Here is an 18,692-nt window from a genome sequence, read left to right as displayed (position 1 = left end):
ATTATTTACAAACTTTTTTATGTGTCAAGTGCTTTCCTATATGTAGATTATCTCATTTAATTCTTACAATAACTCTCTGAGAAAGGTGCTATCATCATTTTACAGAGAGGAAACAGTGCCTCAGAGTTCAATTGCATTCTCAAATCCATGCTGCTCATAAAGAATTTTAACACATGAAATCTGACACGGAACATGAATGCTATACTATACTTATTCATTTGTTCAGCTGGGTGGGCGTGGTGGGTCACGTCTGTAATCCCAGCATTTTGGGAGGCCAAGGCAGGCGGATCATGAGGTCAAGAGTTCAAGACTAGCCTGGCCAACATAATGAAACCTCGTCTCTACTAAAAATACAAGAAAAAATTAGCCAGGCATGGTGGCGGGCACCTGTAGTCCCAGCTACTTGGGAGGCTGAGGGAAGAGAATCACTTGAACCTGGGAGGGAGAGGTTGCATTGAGCCAAAATTGCACCACTGCACCCCAGCCTGGGTGACAGGGTGACTCTGTCTCAAAAAAAAAAAAAAATTTAGTTCAGCTTACCATTCAAATGAACACAAAATTAAAAGTGTTACAGAGAGTCAACATACCTCAATATTTGAGAGACATTCCTATATACCCCGAATTCATCATATGCTCAGTAATCATGCCTGCAGATTCTTTTCCACTCAAGAAGTACTGGTGTAGTTATCACTAGCCAAAATATGAAAGAACTCAGCTTTCTCGTGCGGTTGACTGGTCCAATCAATAAAATGTTTGAACAAGAAAAAGTTGTATATTTCTGTCTTAGTCCATTTGGACTGCTATAGAAAAATACTATAAACTGGGTGGCTTATAAACAACACAAATTTATTTCTCACAGTTCTGGAGGCTGGGAAGTCCAAGATCGAGGCATTGACAGATTCAACATCTAATGAAGACTTGCTTCCTGGTCCATAGACCGTGTTCTTATGTGGTGGAAAAGATGAGGGAGCTCTGTGGGGCTTCTTTTACAAGGGCACTCACTCCATATTGGTCCCTCATGACCTAATCACCTCCCAAGGGTCCCACCTCCCAGCGCATCACATAGCAGGTTAGGATTTCAACATATGAATTTGGGGGCATGCACTCAACCTACAGCACTTTAGTTCCATCCTCCCACACCCCCACCCCAGGTGTAGTTACATTGTGTGTGTTTAATCAAATCCCTTGCTATTCTTCACAAAAATTAATGGTGTGATTTACTTATTGGCTTCTGTTTCCCAAATAAGCAACTTAGGAATGAGAAAAAAGCTTGTACATTTCAGATCTGTACAAAACAGTTACCAATTGTTTATGATATTGCAAAACACATAGATTAATCTGATTTCCAGGTCATCTACTGCATACCCAGCACATTGCTTTGGCCATGGTTTAATCCGATGAAGGTGTCTATCCTGAAAACCACTAGACAAGGTCTCTTCTTAAGACTTGTGTGTGGTTGTTATTAATAGTATATATTGGCTAGGCACAATGGTCCCAGCACTTTGGGAGGCCGAAGGGGGTGGATCACCTGAGGTCAGGAGTTTGAGACCAGCCTGGCCAATATAGTGAAACCCCATCTCTACTGAAAATACAAGAGTTAACTGGGTGTGGTGGTGGAGACCTGTAATCCCAGCTATTCAGGAGGCTGAGGCAGGAGAATTGCTTGAACCAGGGAGGCAGAGGTTGCAGTGAGCTGAGATTGTGCCACTGCACTCCAGCCTAGGTAACAAGAGTGCAACTTCATCTAAAATAAAATAAAATAAAATAAAATAACAATATTAATAGTATATATTGGAGTCATGCACTTCTACAAAAATAGCTACATTCTGAGTCTGGCTGTTTCTTCCATCTTAGAAACAATTAGGTTAGGTAAAATTTGAATGTTATTACCCTCACGTCCATGAGGCTATTAGTGCACAGGAGGTTAAATCTAAGATCACACAATTAGTGCTGAGCCAAATCTAGAAGTCAGGTTTCCTTGTCTACAGTTCCTCCCACTGGACCAAATTCCCCCTTAGAGCAATGCAGAAACAGCATTCTAGAAGGAATTTAGATTTATTTCTAAACTCGATCTGGTTCCATTGTGAGTATAAAAACCTGATTTGCAATCGGAGCCTGGAGTGTCACCCACTGCCTGCGTGGATGATTTTGTTACCAGCTGCTGAAACACTTCAATGGGAAGACATGGAATTCCTGCAGGAAATGACTCCAGGCAGCTCTGTATAAGTAAGGAAATTAAATGACTAACTTCAATGTTTCCTGGTTTTTGTCTATCTTAATTAACAATTTATTTTGGTAAAGGAAAAACTGAATAACTTTTTAATAGTCAACACGTAAAACCTAATATTTGTTTATAATAAAAACATGACTTCCATGTCTACTTTTATTTTCAAAACACCCAGGTTTTTAAATAATTTTCTCCTTCGGTAATTGTATTTATTAAAGAGTTTCTCTTTAAAAACACAATGACAGCATATATATGTGGGAAATATCAATTTCCTTCTCATAGTTCCCAAAGGCACACTTATGAAAAATGTGTTGATTATTAACAGAGCTAATATTTTTGTAGTAATGTTATTACTGAACGTCTATAAGAATTGGAGTTTGGGGTTGACAGAGGTGCTGCAGCCCAAATACATTATTGATTTCTATGTCATATTAAATGTAGCACAGACCTAATTGAACATAATTATGACTTTTGATACATATTTTATGTGGTTCCTACTTTGCCTTCATTCATTTATTCCACAGTATTTACTGATGTCTGCCATGTACCAGGCATTCTTCTAGGTGCTGAGATACAAGGTAAATTAAACAAAGTTCCTACTCCCATGAAGCTAACATTGTAGTTGAAGGAAAAACAGACAATTAACAAAAAGACAGGAAAATATGTCAGGGAGTTGTAACTGCTATGAAGAAAAACAGAGTGAGACAAGAATGAGGGAGGGGTACTACCTTAAATGAGGGGGTCAGGAAATCGGGGAAATCCTGCCTGGGTTTGTCTGTGGAAAGTTAATAATTTCAGACCAATAATCCATCACGGACAACTATCATTGTGGCGGCATAATTGTGACATTCTGTTCTTTCCTGGGTTCTACAAGTGTTTAGGAAAAACGTTTAAATTCAAGGTTAATGGTTAGCAGTTTCAAGAAAGCTGATTTTATATCCGTGTAACTTGTGTCTTTATTTCTAGCTTTCTTTACAAAACAATATCTCTTAGGACTAAAGATGGGGCAAAATTAAAGTTCTCATCACAGGGCTAGTTAACTTTACTGCCAAGCAAGCATAAACAAATTTGTATTAGTAATTAAGTTTAGAGACTCCAATTACATTTTTACTGAAATTAAATAAAGGCAAATTCTCCTTAATATTTCCAGAATGACTATTAACAAGCACAAGTGCTACCTTTTGTTGAACAACATAATGTGCCAAGTACAGAACTTCATGTACATTTTTTTTCTTATTTTTCAACAGCCCTAGATATGGGTACAATTGCTCCCATCTTTTACCTAAAAGAAATTGGGACTCAGATAAGCTACATACTCTCCCTGAGGTCCCAGAAGTAATCATGTCATATTTGGAGTCTGACATCACTTCTGCCTGATCTTATGCATCTGCAAGGAACAATGAAGATGATCTAATTTAACCTCATTTTACATATGGGTAAACAGAGACAGCTGTGGTGATCTGCCCAGGGTCACAGAACCAGTGAAGTGGTAGCCCAGTTGGGACTAGAGCCCAGTAGGAACTCCTCCGATGACACTGTGCTGCCTCCCAGTGAGCGCTATGCAAACCAAACTCTGCAACCCACTGCCTTTTCATTGAACAGCCAGGTCAGTTGGGTACCCACTTGGGACCAAGATGAATCCTGACTCCTACTCGTGTCATAAGTAAAAAATCACTTCCAAGTGCATCATTTATCTAAATGTGAAAAGCAAAATAACAAAGCTTTTAAGAACAGCTATATGATCTTGGGGTAGGCAAAGAAGTGTTGACAGCTGTAAAGATTAAAATGGGTAAACTGAATTATACTAAAATTAATAACTTTTCTTTATTAAGACGTACCATTAAGGAAGTGGAAAGGAAAAGTCCTAGAGTGGGAGAAGATGTCTGTATACACATGTGGTGATACAGAGCTTGTATCCAGCATGACTGCGTGCGTGCGTGTGTGTGTGTGTGTGTGTGTGTTCATTCCTACAAATTAGTGGCAAAAAGGCAGTTAATCCAATAAAAAAAAATAGACGAAAACCTTGAACAGGTACTTCAAAAAAGAGGATATACTAATAAACAAATGAAAGGGTGCTCAACATCATTCGTCATTAAGAAAATGCAAATTAAATCCACAACTGATTCTGTTACACATTTAGAAGAAAAATTAAAATGAAATAAATTATGTTGGAGCATATGAAACTGCAATTTTTACAGGTCAGAAATAGTCAAATATATAATTTAATCAATATCAAGTATTGATGAGGATGTGGAAATTCAGAACTTCAGACATTATTTGTGGAGTGTCGGTGCCAGCCTTTGGGAATCTGTTTGGCAAAACTACACTAAAGCTTGGTGACTTAAAACAGCAACCATTTGGACAGGCATGGTGGCTCACGCTTGTAATCCCAGCACTCTGGGACCCCAAGGTGGGTGGATCACGTGAGGTCAGGAGTTCAAGACCAGCCTGGCCAACATAGTGAAACCCCGTATCTACTAAAAATACAAAAATTAGCCAGGTGTGGTGGCATGTGCCTGTAATTCCAGCTACTCAGGAGGCTGAGGCAGGAGAATTACTTGAACCCAGGAGGCGAAGGTTGCAGTGAGCTGAGATTGTGACACTGCATTCCAGCCTCAGCGGCAGAGCAAGACTTCATCTCAAAAAAAAAAAAAAAAAAAGGAGCCATTTATTATTTTATACAAGTTTATAGGTCAGGTGGGCAGCTCTGTGGCTCTGGGTTAAGCTCAGTCAATTCTACCTGGGCTTCTGTGTGCAGCTGGCAGAATGGCTGGGGCTGGCTAGTACGATGACCTGTCCAGGATGGCTCATGTCCTTTGAATCCTTCAGCAGGCTCACCTGGAGGGGTAGTCACAGACGAGAGAGAGAGAGAGTGAAAACAAGCAAGTGCTTGCTTGTAGGAGCACTATTGGTCCCAACTTTTCCACTGTCCATTGGCCAAAGCAAGTCAAATGACCTAGCCCCAAGCCAGTGTGGGAAGGCATTATGATGACATGAATACAAAGAAATGTGAAGATTGGGCCAGTATTTACTCAGGCTGGACAGACATTTGTATACCCTATGGTCCAGCAATTTCACTCTTAGATACATACCCAACAGAAAAATATACATGTGTTCATGAAGAGAAATATCCAAGAATATTCATAGCAGCACTTTTCATAATAACCTCAAGCTGAGAGCAACCCAGATATTCATGTATAGTAGTGTGGATAAGCAAACTGTGCTCTATTCACATGATGGAATATTATACAGCAGTGAGAATGCATGAACTATGACTCTCTCTCTCTACATATATATATATATATATATATGAGCAATATATATGAGCAAACAAACAGTAAAACAAATTCACGTTGTTAGAAGTTTGGCTAGCAGCTACCCTGAAAGGAGGCTAGTGGCAGGAAAGGGACAGGAAGGGGCTTCTGGAATGTGAATCATGTTCTATTTCTTGATTGGGTACTGGTTACATTACATGGCGGTGTTCATTTTGAAGATGTTCATTAAAAGGTATACTTATATTTTGCACAGCTTTCTCTATGTGTGCTTATGAAATTTATATTAAAATCATTAAATGACATGCATAATTTTCACAGGTTTTTTTTTTTTTTTGCTTGTTTTTACATGTGTGTTCTGTTTTCCTATTGAGAAACTCAGGTAACTTTAATCCATCTGTTGTCTCCTCTGTGAAGGTGATGCATTTCAAAATTAACAAGCAAATTAGTTGCATCATCACTATGGCAATCACTTCATTCAATTCAATTCCATTTAACATAACAAGCATTTACTGAGAACTCAAAACACAATGAAAGATGCATAAGGTCTCCACAGTTGCTTTTCAGACCTCAGTGTACACCTGAATCATCTGGGGAACTGGTAAAATGTGTTGATTCCTGGGGTCCAACTCCAGAGATTCTGATTTAGTAGATCTGGAGTGGAGCCTAGTACACAACATTTTAAATTAAGTGCCATAGGTAAAATTGATGCAGAAAATCTTTGGATTGTGTTTTGAGAAAAACTAGCAAGAACTCATGATCTAGTAGCAAAGAAATCTATGTATTAAAGACAAAAACTAAAACAAGGTGCAAACTACAATAAAGCTATAAAGAACATTGAATGGAGAAATTATGACTTCTTGAAGAAATGGGATTAAGTTTCACCTTGAAATAAGTAGGGAAAAGCTCTAAATTAATCCAATAAAAATATATTTAGCTCCTGCTACTGAGGTTTCGGCACTGTTCTCAGTGCGGGGGATACAGTAGGGAACGATACATACCAAATCCCTGCCCTAAGTTGCTTATGTACTAGTGAAAGCAGCCCTTCCCTAGGCAAAGAGTAGTGTCTGTGATGCGAGTACCAGGAAATACACAAGGAAATTCAGATATGAACCAAAGTGTAGACGCTTTTCTGCATCTAGCAGTATTTTTGTATTCCAAACTAACATAGTTTCTTCCATTCCTTGGGTTTTATAGTCCTCAGATATCCGAAGTGTTTTCTCACCCTTTGTGAACATAGAGCATTTTTAGCATTCCCTTTTACCTTTGTTGTTTGTGTTGACCTCTGGCTTCCTTCCAACTTCACCACATCTTTCTTGTGATTAGTTGTCTACAAAAAAACTCCGGTATACCAGGTAAGCTTACAAGAATTACAAAGTGACTGCCAATGGCCTCTGTCAAATTCTATGACCTAGAACCTCTTCCAAAGCACCTGACACTAGACTCCTCAAGAACCATGGCAAACTCTTTTCTAACTGACTATCTGCCACCACTCTAGGCATTTGTGGTGTGTGTACAGAAGGCTGTATACCACCTTCTAATCTCTACTCAAGTATCTGTATTTCAGTTGATAATCCTTGTGCTTATTCTGGTTGGTAACTTCTCTAGGTAATCTTTAGCTTGTTACGTGGAAGTCTGAGGGAGGGGTTTGTTGATGTAATACCAGTTAATCAGATATCATCTGAAAAAACCACCAGCTTACAGTTGATAATAGTGATAACTTCTCCTGATTCATTAGCACAGATGTTCCATTAACAATTTTCCAGTAACAATGCATTTGATACTTTTCCAAAGCTTGATGAAAAAAATAGTTCTTTATATTTATTATTCCACTCAGGTTTTCCTTTATATAACAGTATTTATTCTTCTTTTTAAAATTTTGTTGTGGTAAGATTACTTCACATGAGATCAACCATCTTAATGAATTTTTAAGTGTACTTTATGGTGGTGTTATGTACAGGCACAACGTTGTGCAGTAAATCTCTAGAACTTATTCATCTTGCATAACTGAAATTTCACACCCGTTGATTAACAACACCCAATTCACTTACCCCCACAACCCCTGACAACCAACATTCTATTTTTTTGCTTCGATGAGTTAGACTACTTTAGATACTTCATGTAAGTGGAATCATGCCATATCTGCCCATCTATGATTGGCCTATTTCACTTAGCATAATGTCCTCAAGATTCACTTATGTTATTCCGTATTGCAGAATCTCCTTCTTTGTAAAGACTGAATAATATTCCATTGTATGTATATGCCATATTTTCTTTATCCATTCATCTACCAGTGGGCATTTAGTTCATTTCCACATCTTGGCCATTATAAATAATGCTGCACTGAACATGGGAGTGCTCCTATCTTTTTGAGATCCTGATTTCAACTCTTTTGGATAAATATCCAGAAGAGGAATTGCTAAGTCATATCATAATTCTATTTTGATTTTTAATTTTTTTCCATACTATTTTCCATAGAGGCTGCACCATTTTGCATTCCCATCAACAGTGTATACTGTTGGTCTTCATCCTCAGCAACACTTAATGCCTTTTGTTTTTTGTTAATAGCCATCCTAACAAGTATGATGTGATATCACATTGGGAAGGGGTATTTCTAAGTCAATAGCATAACTTTTCTTAAGGAAGAAAGTAGTAATTCCTGCTCATGATTCTACATTGTATTAACATATTAAAATATTTATACACATGAAGTAGAAGGTTGAGAAAGTTATCTAAAGAGACTCTGGAGTCAGTTCGACTAAAACTTGAATCTTTTTTTTTTTTTTTTTTTTTGAGGCGGAGTCTTGCTCTGTCGCCCGGACTGGAGTGCAGTGGCCAGATCTCAGCTCACTGCAAGCTCCGCCTCCCGGGTTTACGCCATTCTCCTGCCTCAGCCTCCGGAATAGCTGGGACTACAGGCGCCCGCCACCTCGCCCGGCTAGTTTTTGTATTTTTAGTAGAGACGGGGTTTCACCGTGTTAGCCAGGATGGTCTCGATCTCCTGACCTCGTGATCCGCCCGTCTCGGCCTCCCAAAGTGCTGGGATTACAGGCTTGAGCCACCGCGCCCGGCCTAAAACTTGAATCTTTGCCCTGTCCTCCAATAGCTTTGTGATCTTGAGAAATTCATGTAACCTTTCACTGTCTCAGTTTCCCTGTCTGTAAAACAAAGTGGGGCTATAAATAACATTTATCTCAGAGGGTTCTTGAGAGGGATATATTTATTCTGAAAACTGGTAAATAATGGGAAAGAATTCTAACATTAATATTGTTTTGGGGGGGAGTATTTCAAAGTAATCAAATAGCTAACAAGGGGAAGTTTATCTATCTATCTATCTGATAGCTAGTAAAAGAGATAACAATTAGCAAATCATCATTTGTGACCCCTGTGAGATCATGGTCCCAGGAAACAATCTTTCTGCAGTAGCTACTATATTGGGCGAAATGTTGATGGGAACTTTATAATTGATGGATCAGACTGACACCTCCTGAACCCCTTCTAAACACTGACCAATGTTAACTCCACTCCCACAAAGTGGGATAAGCACCCAGTATGTGCATCCTGGTGGCATGCAATAGAAAGCACAAGGTACCACCTGCCAAAACCCCTATCTACCAGGTTAAGAAAATATGAAGGGTAGAGGAACGTGTTAAATGACACCATGAGGATGCAATTAGCTAAATACATAACAAAATAAGTTATGTGGGAAAGATTACTCAGTTTTTTCCACAAATAAATGACATTAAAAATAAAGAAGAAAATGGAGGAACTCCCTTAAAGGATAGATCAATCACATGCAATATGTGGATATTTTTAGGATCCTAATTCAAGCAATCCAACCATCAAAAGATGTTTTCAAGACAACTAGGGAAAATTGAAAACTAATTGGGAAAAAGATGATATTAAAGATTTATTGGTAATTTTGCTAGGTGTGATAACAATAGTGAGTTATGGTTGAAAAAAGAGTATTTGCCTATTAGCAAATATTGAGGTAAAGCGGCATGTTGTCTAGGAGTTGCTTTAAAATACTCTAGTAAAAATAAGTGTGTATATGTTTGCATCTCTATGTGTCTGGGTGTGCTAGAAGGAGCAGAAAGATGAAAGCAAATGACAGAATGTTGATAATTTTTAGAGCCAGGTGATGGCTAAAAGAGGATTCACTCTACTATTTTCTTTGTGCTTATGTGTTTGAAAATTTCCACAAAACCCATGTTCTTACACCAAAGCAAGCAGATATTATAAATAAGAATTGTTTGCATAATTTGTATAATATTTCAAAACAAAAAAACCCAGCTGAAATAAATCTTCAAACTTTCAGCAGCTGCTCCTTATGTCTCAGGCACCTAGGGGTACACAGTTACTGTCTCTTGCCATTAGGGTTGGTTTGAGAGGTCAGAGAAGCACTAAAAGAGTTGAAGGAAGCTTTATAATCCATAGCTCAAGCTCTGAAAAGTAAATGAACTAACGTCATTTAAATGTAGTGGGTCAGTAATACCATAAAAACCCTAGAAGAAAACCTAGGTAATACCATTCAGGACATAGGCATGGGTAAGGACTTCATGTCTAAAACACCAAAAGCAATGGCAACAAAAGCCAAAATTGACAAATGGGATCTAATTAAACTAAAGAGTTTCTGCACGGCAAAAGAAACTACCATCAGAGTGAACAGGTAACCTACAGAATGGGAGAAAATTTTTGCAATCTACTCATCTGACAAAGGGATAATATCCAGAACCTACAAAGAACTCAAACAAATTTACAAGAAAAAAACCACCCCATCAAAAAGTGGGCAAAGGATATGAACAGACATTTCTCAAAAGAAGACATTCATACAGCCAACAGACACACGAGAAAATGCTCATCATCACTGGCCATCAGAAAAATGCAAATCAAAACCACAATGAGATACCATCTCACACCAGTTAGAATGGCAATCATTCAAAAGTCAGGAAACAACAGGTGCTGGAGAGGATGTGGAGAAATAGGAACACTTTCACACTGTTGGTGGGATTGTAAACTAGTTCAACCATTGTGGAAAACAGTGTGGTGATTCCTCAAGGATCTAGAACTAGAAATACCATATGACCCAACCATCCCATTACTGGGTATATACCCAAAGGATTATAAATCATGCTGCTATAAAGACACATGCACACGTATGTTTATTGTGGCACTATTCACAATAGAAAGGCTTGGAATCAACCCAAATGTCCATCAGTGACAGACTGGATTAAGAAAATGTGGCCCATATACACCATGGAATACTACACATAAAAAGGGATGAGTTCGTGTCCTTTGTAGGGACATGGGTGCAGCTGGAAACCACCATTCTCAGCAAACTTTTGCAAGAACAGAAAACCAAACACCGCATGTTCTCACTCATAGGTGGGAATTGAACAATGAGATCACTTGGACATGGGAAGGGGAACATCACACACTGGGGCCTATTATGGGGAAGGGCGGGGGGAGGGATGGCATTGGGAGTTATAACTGATGTAAATGATGAGTTGATGGGTGCTGACGAGTTGATGGGTGCAGCACACCAACATGGCACATGTATACATATGTAACAAACCTGTACATTGTGCACATGTACCCTAGAACTTAAAGTATAATAAAAAATAAAAATTAAAATTAAATCTCCTCTTATATATCTGCAAAAAGACTAAATAAATAAAACAAATGTAGTGGGTGAGGACCAGCATTTTAAAAACATGAAACAGAGAAAATAAAGCTGCAGGAAGTTTGAACTAGGCGGAGCCCACCACAGCTCAGCAAGGCCACTGCAGCCAGACTGCCTCTCCAGACTCCCCTCTCTGTGGGTAAAGCATCTCTGAAAAAAAGGCAGTCAGCCCAGTCAGTGACTTATAGATAAAACCCCCACCTCCCTGGGGCAGCGCACCTGAGGGAAGGGGCAGTTGTGGGTGCAGCTTCAGCAGACTTAAACGACCCTGCCTGGCAGCTCTGAAGAGAGCAGCAGATCTCCCAGCTCAGCGTCCGAGCTCTAATAAGGGACACACTGCCTCCTCAAGTGAGTCCCTGACCCCCATGTATTCTGACTGGGAGACATCTCGCAGTAGGGGCTGACAGACACCTCACACAGGAGAGCTCTGGCTGGCATCTGGTGGGTGCCCCACTGGGACAAAGCTCCCAGAGGAAGGAACAGACAGCAATCTTTGCTGTTCTACAGTCTCTGCTGGTGATACCCAGGCAAACAGGGTCTGGAGTGAACCTCCAGCAAACTTTTGCAGGCACATGGATGAAGCTGGAAACCATCATTCTCAGCAAACTAACACAAGAACAGAAAACCAAACCAAACACTCATAAGTGGGAGCTGAACGATGAGAACACATGGACACAGAGAGGGGAACATCACACACTGGGGCATGTCAGGGAGTGGAGGGCTAGGGGACGGGTAGCATTAGGAGAAATACCTAATGTAGATGACAGGTTGACGGGTGCAGCAAACCACCATGGCACGCGTATACCTATGTAACAAACCTGCACATTCTGCACATGTACCCTAGAACTTAAAGTATAATCATAATAAAAAAACATGAAACAGAATAAAATAGAAAAATGCCAGACTGCATCTTCCATAATAGTACATTAGCTCTATGAGTTCTTTACCACTGATATCAAGGCTTCTCAATTCTGAATGTGCACCTGAATCAGCAGAGGTTCTTGTTACAGTGCAGATTCTGACTCTAGGTCTGGGGAGGGGTCTGAGATTCTTCATTTTTAACATGCTCTTCCAGGGAGCTTACAGTCTGGGGTTGGAACACACAGATGCATCAATCTTGCTAAATGGCAGATGTACAAATACTATTGGGAGTGCAGCAGAGAGGGAAGACTAGTTCTGCCTGAGATTTCATGGTTGAATAGGAGTTTGTTAGGCAGAAAAGCACCTGAGAGGTAGTCCAGGGAGTGACTGGCAAGTGCCAAGGACCAGTGAGCTTTTCTTGGCATGGTTACATCACTCTCTCTTGCATCTCAACATGATTTCCAAGGCCACAATCTGATGGCAGTTGCCCCTCATGAGTTTAAGCTAGCTCAGCCAGCAGCTCTGCTGGAGGCCTTGATGTCTTCCCTCGAAGGCCTGGCACCTGCAATTCTGGTGGCTTGTCACCAGGCGATGAGCAATGTGCTCTTGCAAACAGCGGGCTTCAGGACTTCATGGCACCCCTTTCCTTTCTACTTTTCCAAACTGCACTCACAGCTCTCTATCGTGGCCCTGCCCTCCACAGATCTCACTTTCTATTTTGCATAAAGGGCCACTGCCATCTGATTTTCAGTGCTTCCCCTTTCTCTTCCTCAAAAATCACTGATATTCTCTGTGTGTATGTCTCCTTCTGCTGCAAAAGAGGAATCTGCAAGGGTGACCACCCACTTAAGCCTTGGACCCTACTTCTCCCAGCACCTCCCCCAGTCTCTCCATGTGTTGTATGCTCCCCACCTCTCACTTACAGAACCCTCTGCCCTGTTTACAAACATGCCGCTTCTCCAGGCACCCGAGGGTGTTTTTAAACCCTGTTACTTTCTTAGGTTCCTTGCAAGCAGCAGCAGTGCCTCACTCCATGATAAACCCATAGCCCTAATTACTCCCCATGCTCTTCCTCATCTGCAGTGTGCATAAAAGCATTGATTCAGGGAGGAGGGAATCAAGTTGTTGCTGCCTCTCACCTTCTGTTCATCTCTAAATCCTTTGCCTCTGAATGTTGGTTTCCCTTTTTTCTAGCCTCCCCTGGACTCTGGTTTCCTGTCGCAGAGGGTGTCATCCCCATGTGGGCCTCAAGAGGTGCTGTGCCTTCTTTAACACCCCAGTCTACTTGAGGCCAGACAACACTTTTTGTTAATTCCCTTCTGGCACAACTAAGGCCAGTCAGAACCCTTTAAACGAGCCTGAAGATTTGGGGTAAACAAATTGGAGAAACAACCTGAAACCAAATTATCCACTTGATATGGTTTGGCTGTGTCCTCACCCAAATCTCATCTTGAATTGTAGCTCCCATAATCCTCACATGTCATGGGAGGGACCCGGTGGGAGGTACCATTGAACCATGGGGGTGGGTTTTTCTCATGCTGTTCTCACGAAAGTGAATAAATTTCATGAGATCTAAGGGCTTTATAAAGGGCAGTTCCCCTTGCATACAATCTCTCTTGCCTGTTGCCATGTAAGACACGACTTTGCTCCTCCTTTGCCTTCTGCCATGATTGTGAGGCCTCCCCAGTCATGTGGAACTGTGAGTCCATTAAACCTCTTTCCTTTATAAATTACCCAGTCTTGGGTATGTCCTTATTAGCAGTGGGAGAATGGACGTATATACCACCCAACAAAGCAAAGCTTTCTCCTACAGCATTCAGTGTGAGAACGCTTCCCTGCCCAGTTCCCTGTGGCAGAGAACATCTTTCCTCTTATGTTGGAGCTTCTTCAAGTTCTTTTTAAACTCCTCTGGAAGTCCAGATTCAAGAAAGTGAGACCCAGAGAGATTTGTCTCCTGCTTACCTTTTGAGTAGGAGTGTCTTCACAGAAAATCCAGCTTTCCTAACATCCTAATGCCCACCCTGTTCCTGATAGACATGAGTAAGGCCTTGATTCATGGCCTGAATTGGCCGTGGCCTTCAGAATACAACATAATGAACCCAACCTCTTTAAGATACACATGTCTAGTATCATGGTGAACGTTGTTATAGAGTTACTGTCACAGGCCACCAATGACACCATAACCACTGAACTCATTGACCTCCTCTTGGTTTTCATTCCTGTCCATCTCACTGAAGCTTTGGACATCACTGCTCCCCTTTGGCACTCATTTATCCCTTGGCTCCCATGACACTGTCACTTCTGCTTTTCCTCCAGACTTTCAGACCACTTTCTCTCCATCTTTGAATACTTCTTCCTTTAAATGTCAGCATTGCCCATGCTTTTGTTCTTGGCCCTCTTCTCTTTATCTTCCCAACTAATTTCCTTCACTGTGCAGGTGCTTGTCCCCAGAGCTGCTAATGGTGTAGGAGCATTTGAAGCTTTACTGATTCTTTCCCTTCTCCAGACAGACAAAGTTCCTATCTCCCCAGCATAGCCTCAAGCTACAGTCAACTTATATACCACCTTTTAAAAAGAATGGATCCTTTCCTGTTTAGCTTTCCCTAGGCTAATGCGACTTCCTCTTTTGAATCCACAGGTACTTAAAACATTTTTTTAGACTAGCTCTTATGTGACAGACACAGTTCCAGGTTCCCTACAACACATCTGTTGACTGGATAGTGTTCTCTCCAAACCAGGCTTCACAGAGGTCCCAGGACCTGCTCAGAGTCACAAGAGCAGCAAGTGGTGGACCTGGGACTCTGGATACATGATGGCCACACAGTGCTGGTTGTGCCTTCTTGAGTCACCTGCCTTACTTTGCCATCCACTATTTTTAATAGCAAAAACCTCAGTTACTTTTGCAGCAACTGAATATTGTGTGTGTGGGCATTTAATTCCTCTGCACATAAACTTTTGAGTAACCTTCTTATTTTTCCTTTCAGCTCTTGGCACCAAGCTTTTAATTTGAATTTTGGAGACAGTCTCAATTTTAAATATTTCATCCTACTATGCAAATAAGTACTATTGACCCACTTTGGGGCTTGTAAAGTGTGGTCATTGTTACAAATGCTTTGGACATTGCAGGCAATTAATAAATATCTGTAAAACTGAATGAACAATATGGGAAAACAAGCCAGGTTTATTTCAGATTTCAGAGACCGAGAGAGTCATTCCAATGCAACTATAATGCTTTACTAAAAGAAGCATAAATTTCAAGTGGTCACCAATTGCTAGCACTTGTGTGTGTTTTGAAAGAATGATGCAATACAGAATAAGAAAGAGCAGCTTTTTACATAATTTTACCTCCAGTATCAGAACAGAAGGAAAAAGTCTGACCATGGTCTAACTTTTTCTGTAACTGGTTTGTGACTATTTTTACTTAACATAATATCATTATTCCTATTGAACTTCCCCTCTGTTTAATTCTCACTCTTTAATTTCAGGCTTATTACATCTACTACTTTGTAAGAAATGCTAGCATTTTCTATTAACTACTCTACTGTGCCCCTTTAAAGTGGCTTCTTATGGGAAACATGCCGTTTTAATAGACATTTGTAGAAACTGGAAATTGGAAATTAGAGGTATGAACCTATTTCTTCACTTAATTATTAACACTGATTACTTTTTTTTTTTTTTTTTTTTCTGAGACAGAGTCTCTGTCTGTCACCCAGGCTGGAGTGCAGTGGCATGATCTCAGCTCACTGCAACCTCCACCTCCTGGGTTCAGGCGTTTCTTGTGCCTTAACCTCCTGAGTAGCTGAGACTACAGGCGCACCACCCTGTATTTTTTTTTAGTAGGGAAGGGGTTTCACCATGTTGTCCCAGCTAGTCTCAAACTCCTGACCTCAAGTCATCTGCCTGCCTTGGCCTCCCAAAGTGCTGGGATTACAGGTGTGAGCCACCACGTCTGCTCCCAATTTCCTTTTATACTCGTTTTTTTCCTTGATAGCCTGTGAAAAATACCTGTGTTCTCACCCATAGTAGCATTTCCCAAACCATGTGCATGAATGACGAAGGATTAATCTCATTGGTGGAATGTGAATTCTTATTAATCAGAAACAGACCAAGGTGTGCTGTCTTATCATGACCTTTTCTCCTAGTCTTTGGGTCTATTTCATTTCAGAGTTCAGAGTTCAATTTCTGCTCTTAAATCTTAACACGGAGTTATTTTCTTCAAGTTCCAGACCACAAGAGACTGCTGTGTTTGGAGGACACCTGTCCTTTATTTGTAGGTCGAAATTCTTCTTACCTTTTCATTCCACTTGCCTCCTCCCGTTCTAGATTTTCCCCCTTTGAAGTGAGAGTTTGTCCTAATACAGGGACTGGGGGAAAGTTCTCAGAGGATCTAGCAACAGCAGCAATAGACAAATTAAATTGTACTATGTACTGTCGTTCAGAAAAGCTGTTTACAGACAGAGCTATTTTGAAGCCATTAAAAAATGCTATTCATCTCAAACTTGCCATCTGTCTTCAGCTTCTGGAATCGTCTACAGCGTTAGCAAAGAGATTAGTCTCTGCGGCCAGCTTCCTTCTAGCTCTCCCGTGACACTCAGGGAGGCTCTTATGGGAAGAAGGCAATTTATTTCAGCTGCACAACCACATGGCTAACTATACACAGCAATTATACAGAGCAGATGTATCAACTTCTGCCACGGGAGGCAGGAGTTCCCTTTCTGGTCATTAATAATGAACTCTTCAGTAAGTAGGGAAACATTTACCAAATAAAATGGCCTATTATAGATGATCCCCTGGGCAGCTGAGAAATCGTGTGACCGCTGAGGAAAGAGCGAAGCCAAAGAGGCTGATGTTGTCGCTCGACCTTGCTTGTTGTCCTGGAAGTATCTCCGAACCGGCAGAAGATGTGACCTACTGGCTCTTTGTGCATAAGTGTCTAGTCCGAAAAGAAGTGGCCTGGTCTTTCCTATATTGAAATTCCATTGCTTCCTTTCCTGGCAGCTGCATAATTGGGAATGCCGTGAAATAAAAACGAGGAGGAAGAAAATTAGAGCCGGGAAGTGTCAAGTTGATCGACTGCCAAGTTGGGGGATGGGAGTGTCGGGCAAATTCAGATTCTCCCAGGACCCCCTCCCACCATGTCACCCCACCATTTAAAACACTTGTTCCTCACACTTCAGGAAGTCTCTGGAGGCTCCTAGCTGATCTAATGCTTAGACTATAACTTGGTCTACGGTGATGTATTCAGAGGACTCTTTTGCAGTCATTTTAATGAGCGAAATTCCTGAAAAGGTGCTGACATTTTAATGCCTCCTATTGACACTTTACATTTAGAGACAACAGGCTTTGCACTGCATGCAAAATCCTTGCAAATCTGAATGCTCTGTGGTCTTAGCCACCTTGCCCAAACACAGGTATAATTATTAATAGAACAGATGAGGGACATGTTCATTTGAATGCATCTTCATATTGAAGACAGCTGAGCGTTACTTAATTGATGTTCAACACCCTTCAGAGGTAGGAGTATATTACCTGGCTTCTCAGATGGATGACTTCAGGCAGTGGAATGATAAAATCCAAAGCCTCAGGGCAGAGATTGTGCCTTTGATGAATTCTGCAAAGGGCATAATGATGCAACAGTGATGGGAAAATAAAGCCATTAATAATAGTGTGATGAAACCTGTGGCTGCTCAGCTGCTTAAGAATGTAACCTAGCTCTGGTGTTTTGCCAAATTCCATTAAAAATTTGGTCCACACAATCATACGTTTGTGAATTGAGAGCATGTATGCATTCCTTTCAATAAACCACAAAAGATGAGGTGATGAGAACCAACTTGACTATTTTGAACTTCAAAATGCCTTAAAAACTTTGGAAATATTATTAAGTTTTAAAAAATTTAGTTTTGAAACACATATTCATTGAAAGGCAATGATGTGTAAAGGACTGAACTGGGTGCTTAGTCAGTTAGCCCTCCTGGCTTACTATCCAACAGGAAATAAAAATACATAGTTCATCACCATACAGGCTGATCACTGCAGACAAGGGTAGAGACTGTATGTTATGGGAGAGGATTCCCACAGGGGGCACCTCAGCCAGTCTTGGAGAGTAAGACAGGAGTCCCAGAGAAATCGTATCAAATGATATTTAAACTGGTAGCTTAAGGAATAGTAGAAGTCAACTGGGGGAAGGAATGGGACTTGGTAAGGATACAGTGGACACGGGCTGCTATTTTAAAACTGCAGAGGAGAGAATGGACGCAGAATGTTAGTAAGACCAGGCAGCTCAGTTGGTTTAAGTCAACTGTATCTTAGTGAAAGCCACCCAGTTATCCCTCCACACCTTTAGAAGTGAGATCTCCATACAGAGATACTTCCCTTGAAAGAAGAAAGAGAGAGACAGAGAAGGAAAGAAGGAAAGAAAGAAAGAGGAAAGGAGGGAGGCAGGGAAGAAAGGAAAAGAAGATTAAGGATTGGTGAGGATTGGCAACCTGGTTCATAGATAATGTGCTACTGTAGATAATGTGTTACCCGGTTCATAGATAACGTTCTTAGATAATGTGCATATGATCATTTATTCATAGATAAAATTTGGTAAGAGAGTTTGAGGAAAAATTTCTGAAGGAAGATTGACTCAACATGGATTTTTATAATG

General features: G+C 40.7%; 1 protein-coding gene across 1 annotated transcript in view; it reads right to left on the bottom strand.

Moving 5' to 3' along the window:
• Positions 1–14,937: 14,937 nt before the first annotated feature.
• The window catches only part of CTAGE1 (cutaneous T-cell lymphoma-associated antigen 1), a 10,060-nt gene continuing 6,305 nt past the window's right edge, over positions 14,938–18,692 (bottom strand). Inside the window, 1 exon segment of the mRNA XM_011957813.1 lies at positions 14,938–15,007. Coding sequence (XP_011813203.1) covers positions 14,938–15,007 — 70 coding nt within the window.

Source organism: Colobus angolensis, unplaced genomic scaffold (assembly GCF_000951035.1).
Source record: "Colobus angolensis palliatus isolate OR3802 unplaced genomic scaffold, Cang.pa_1.0 Scaffold45, whole genome shotgun sequence".
NCBI classification, from domain to species: Eukaryota; Metazoa; Chordata; class Mammalia; order Primates; family Cercopithecidae; genus Colobus; species Colobus angolensis.
This window is presented reverse-complemented; position numbering and strand designations above follow the sequence as displayed.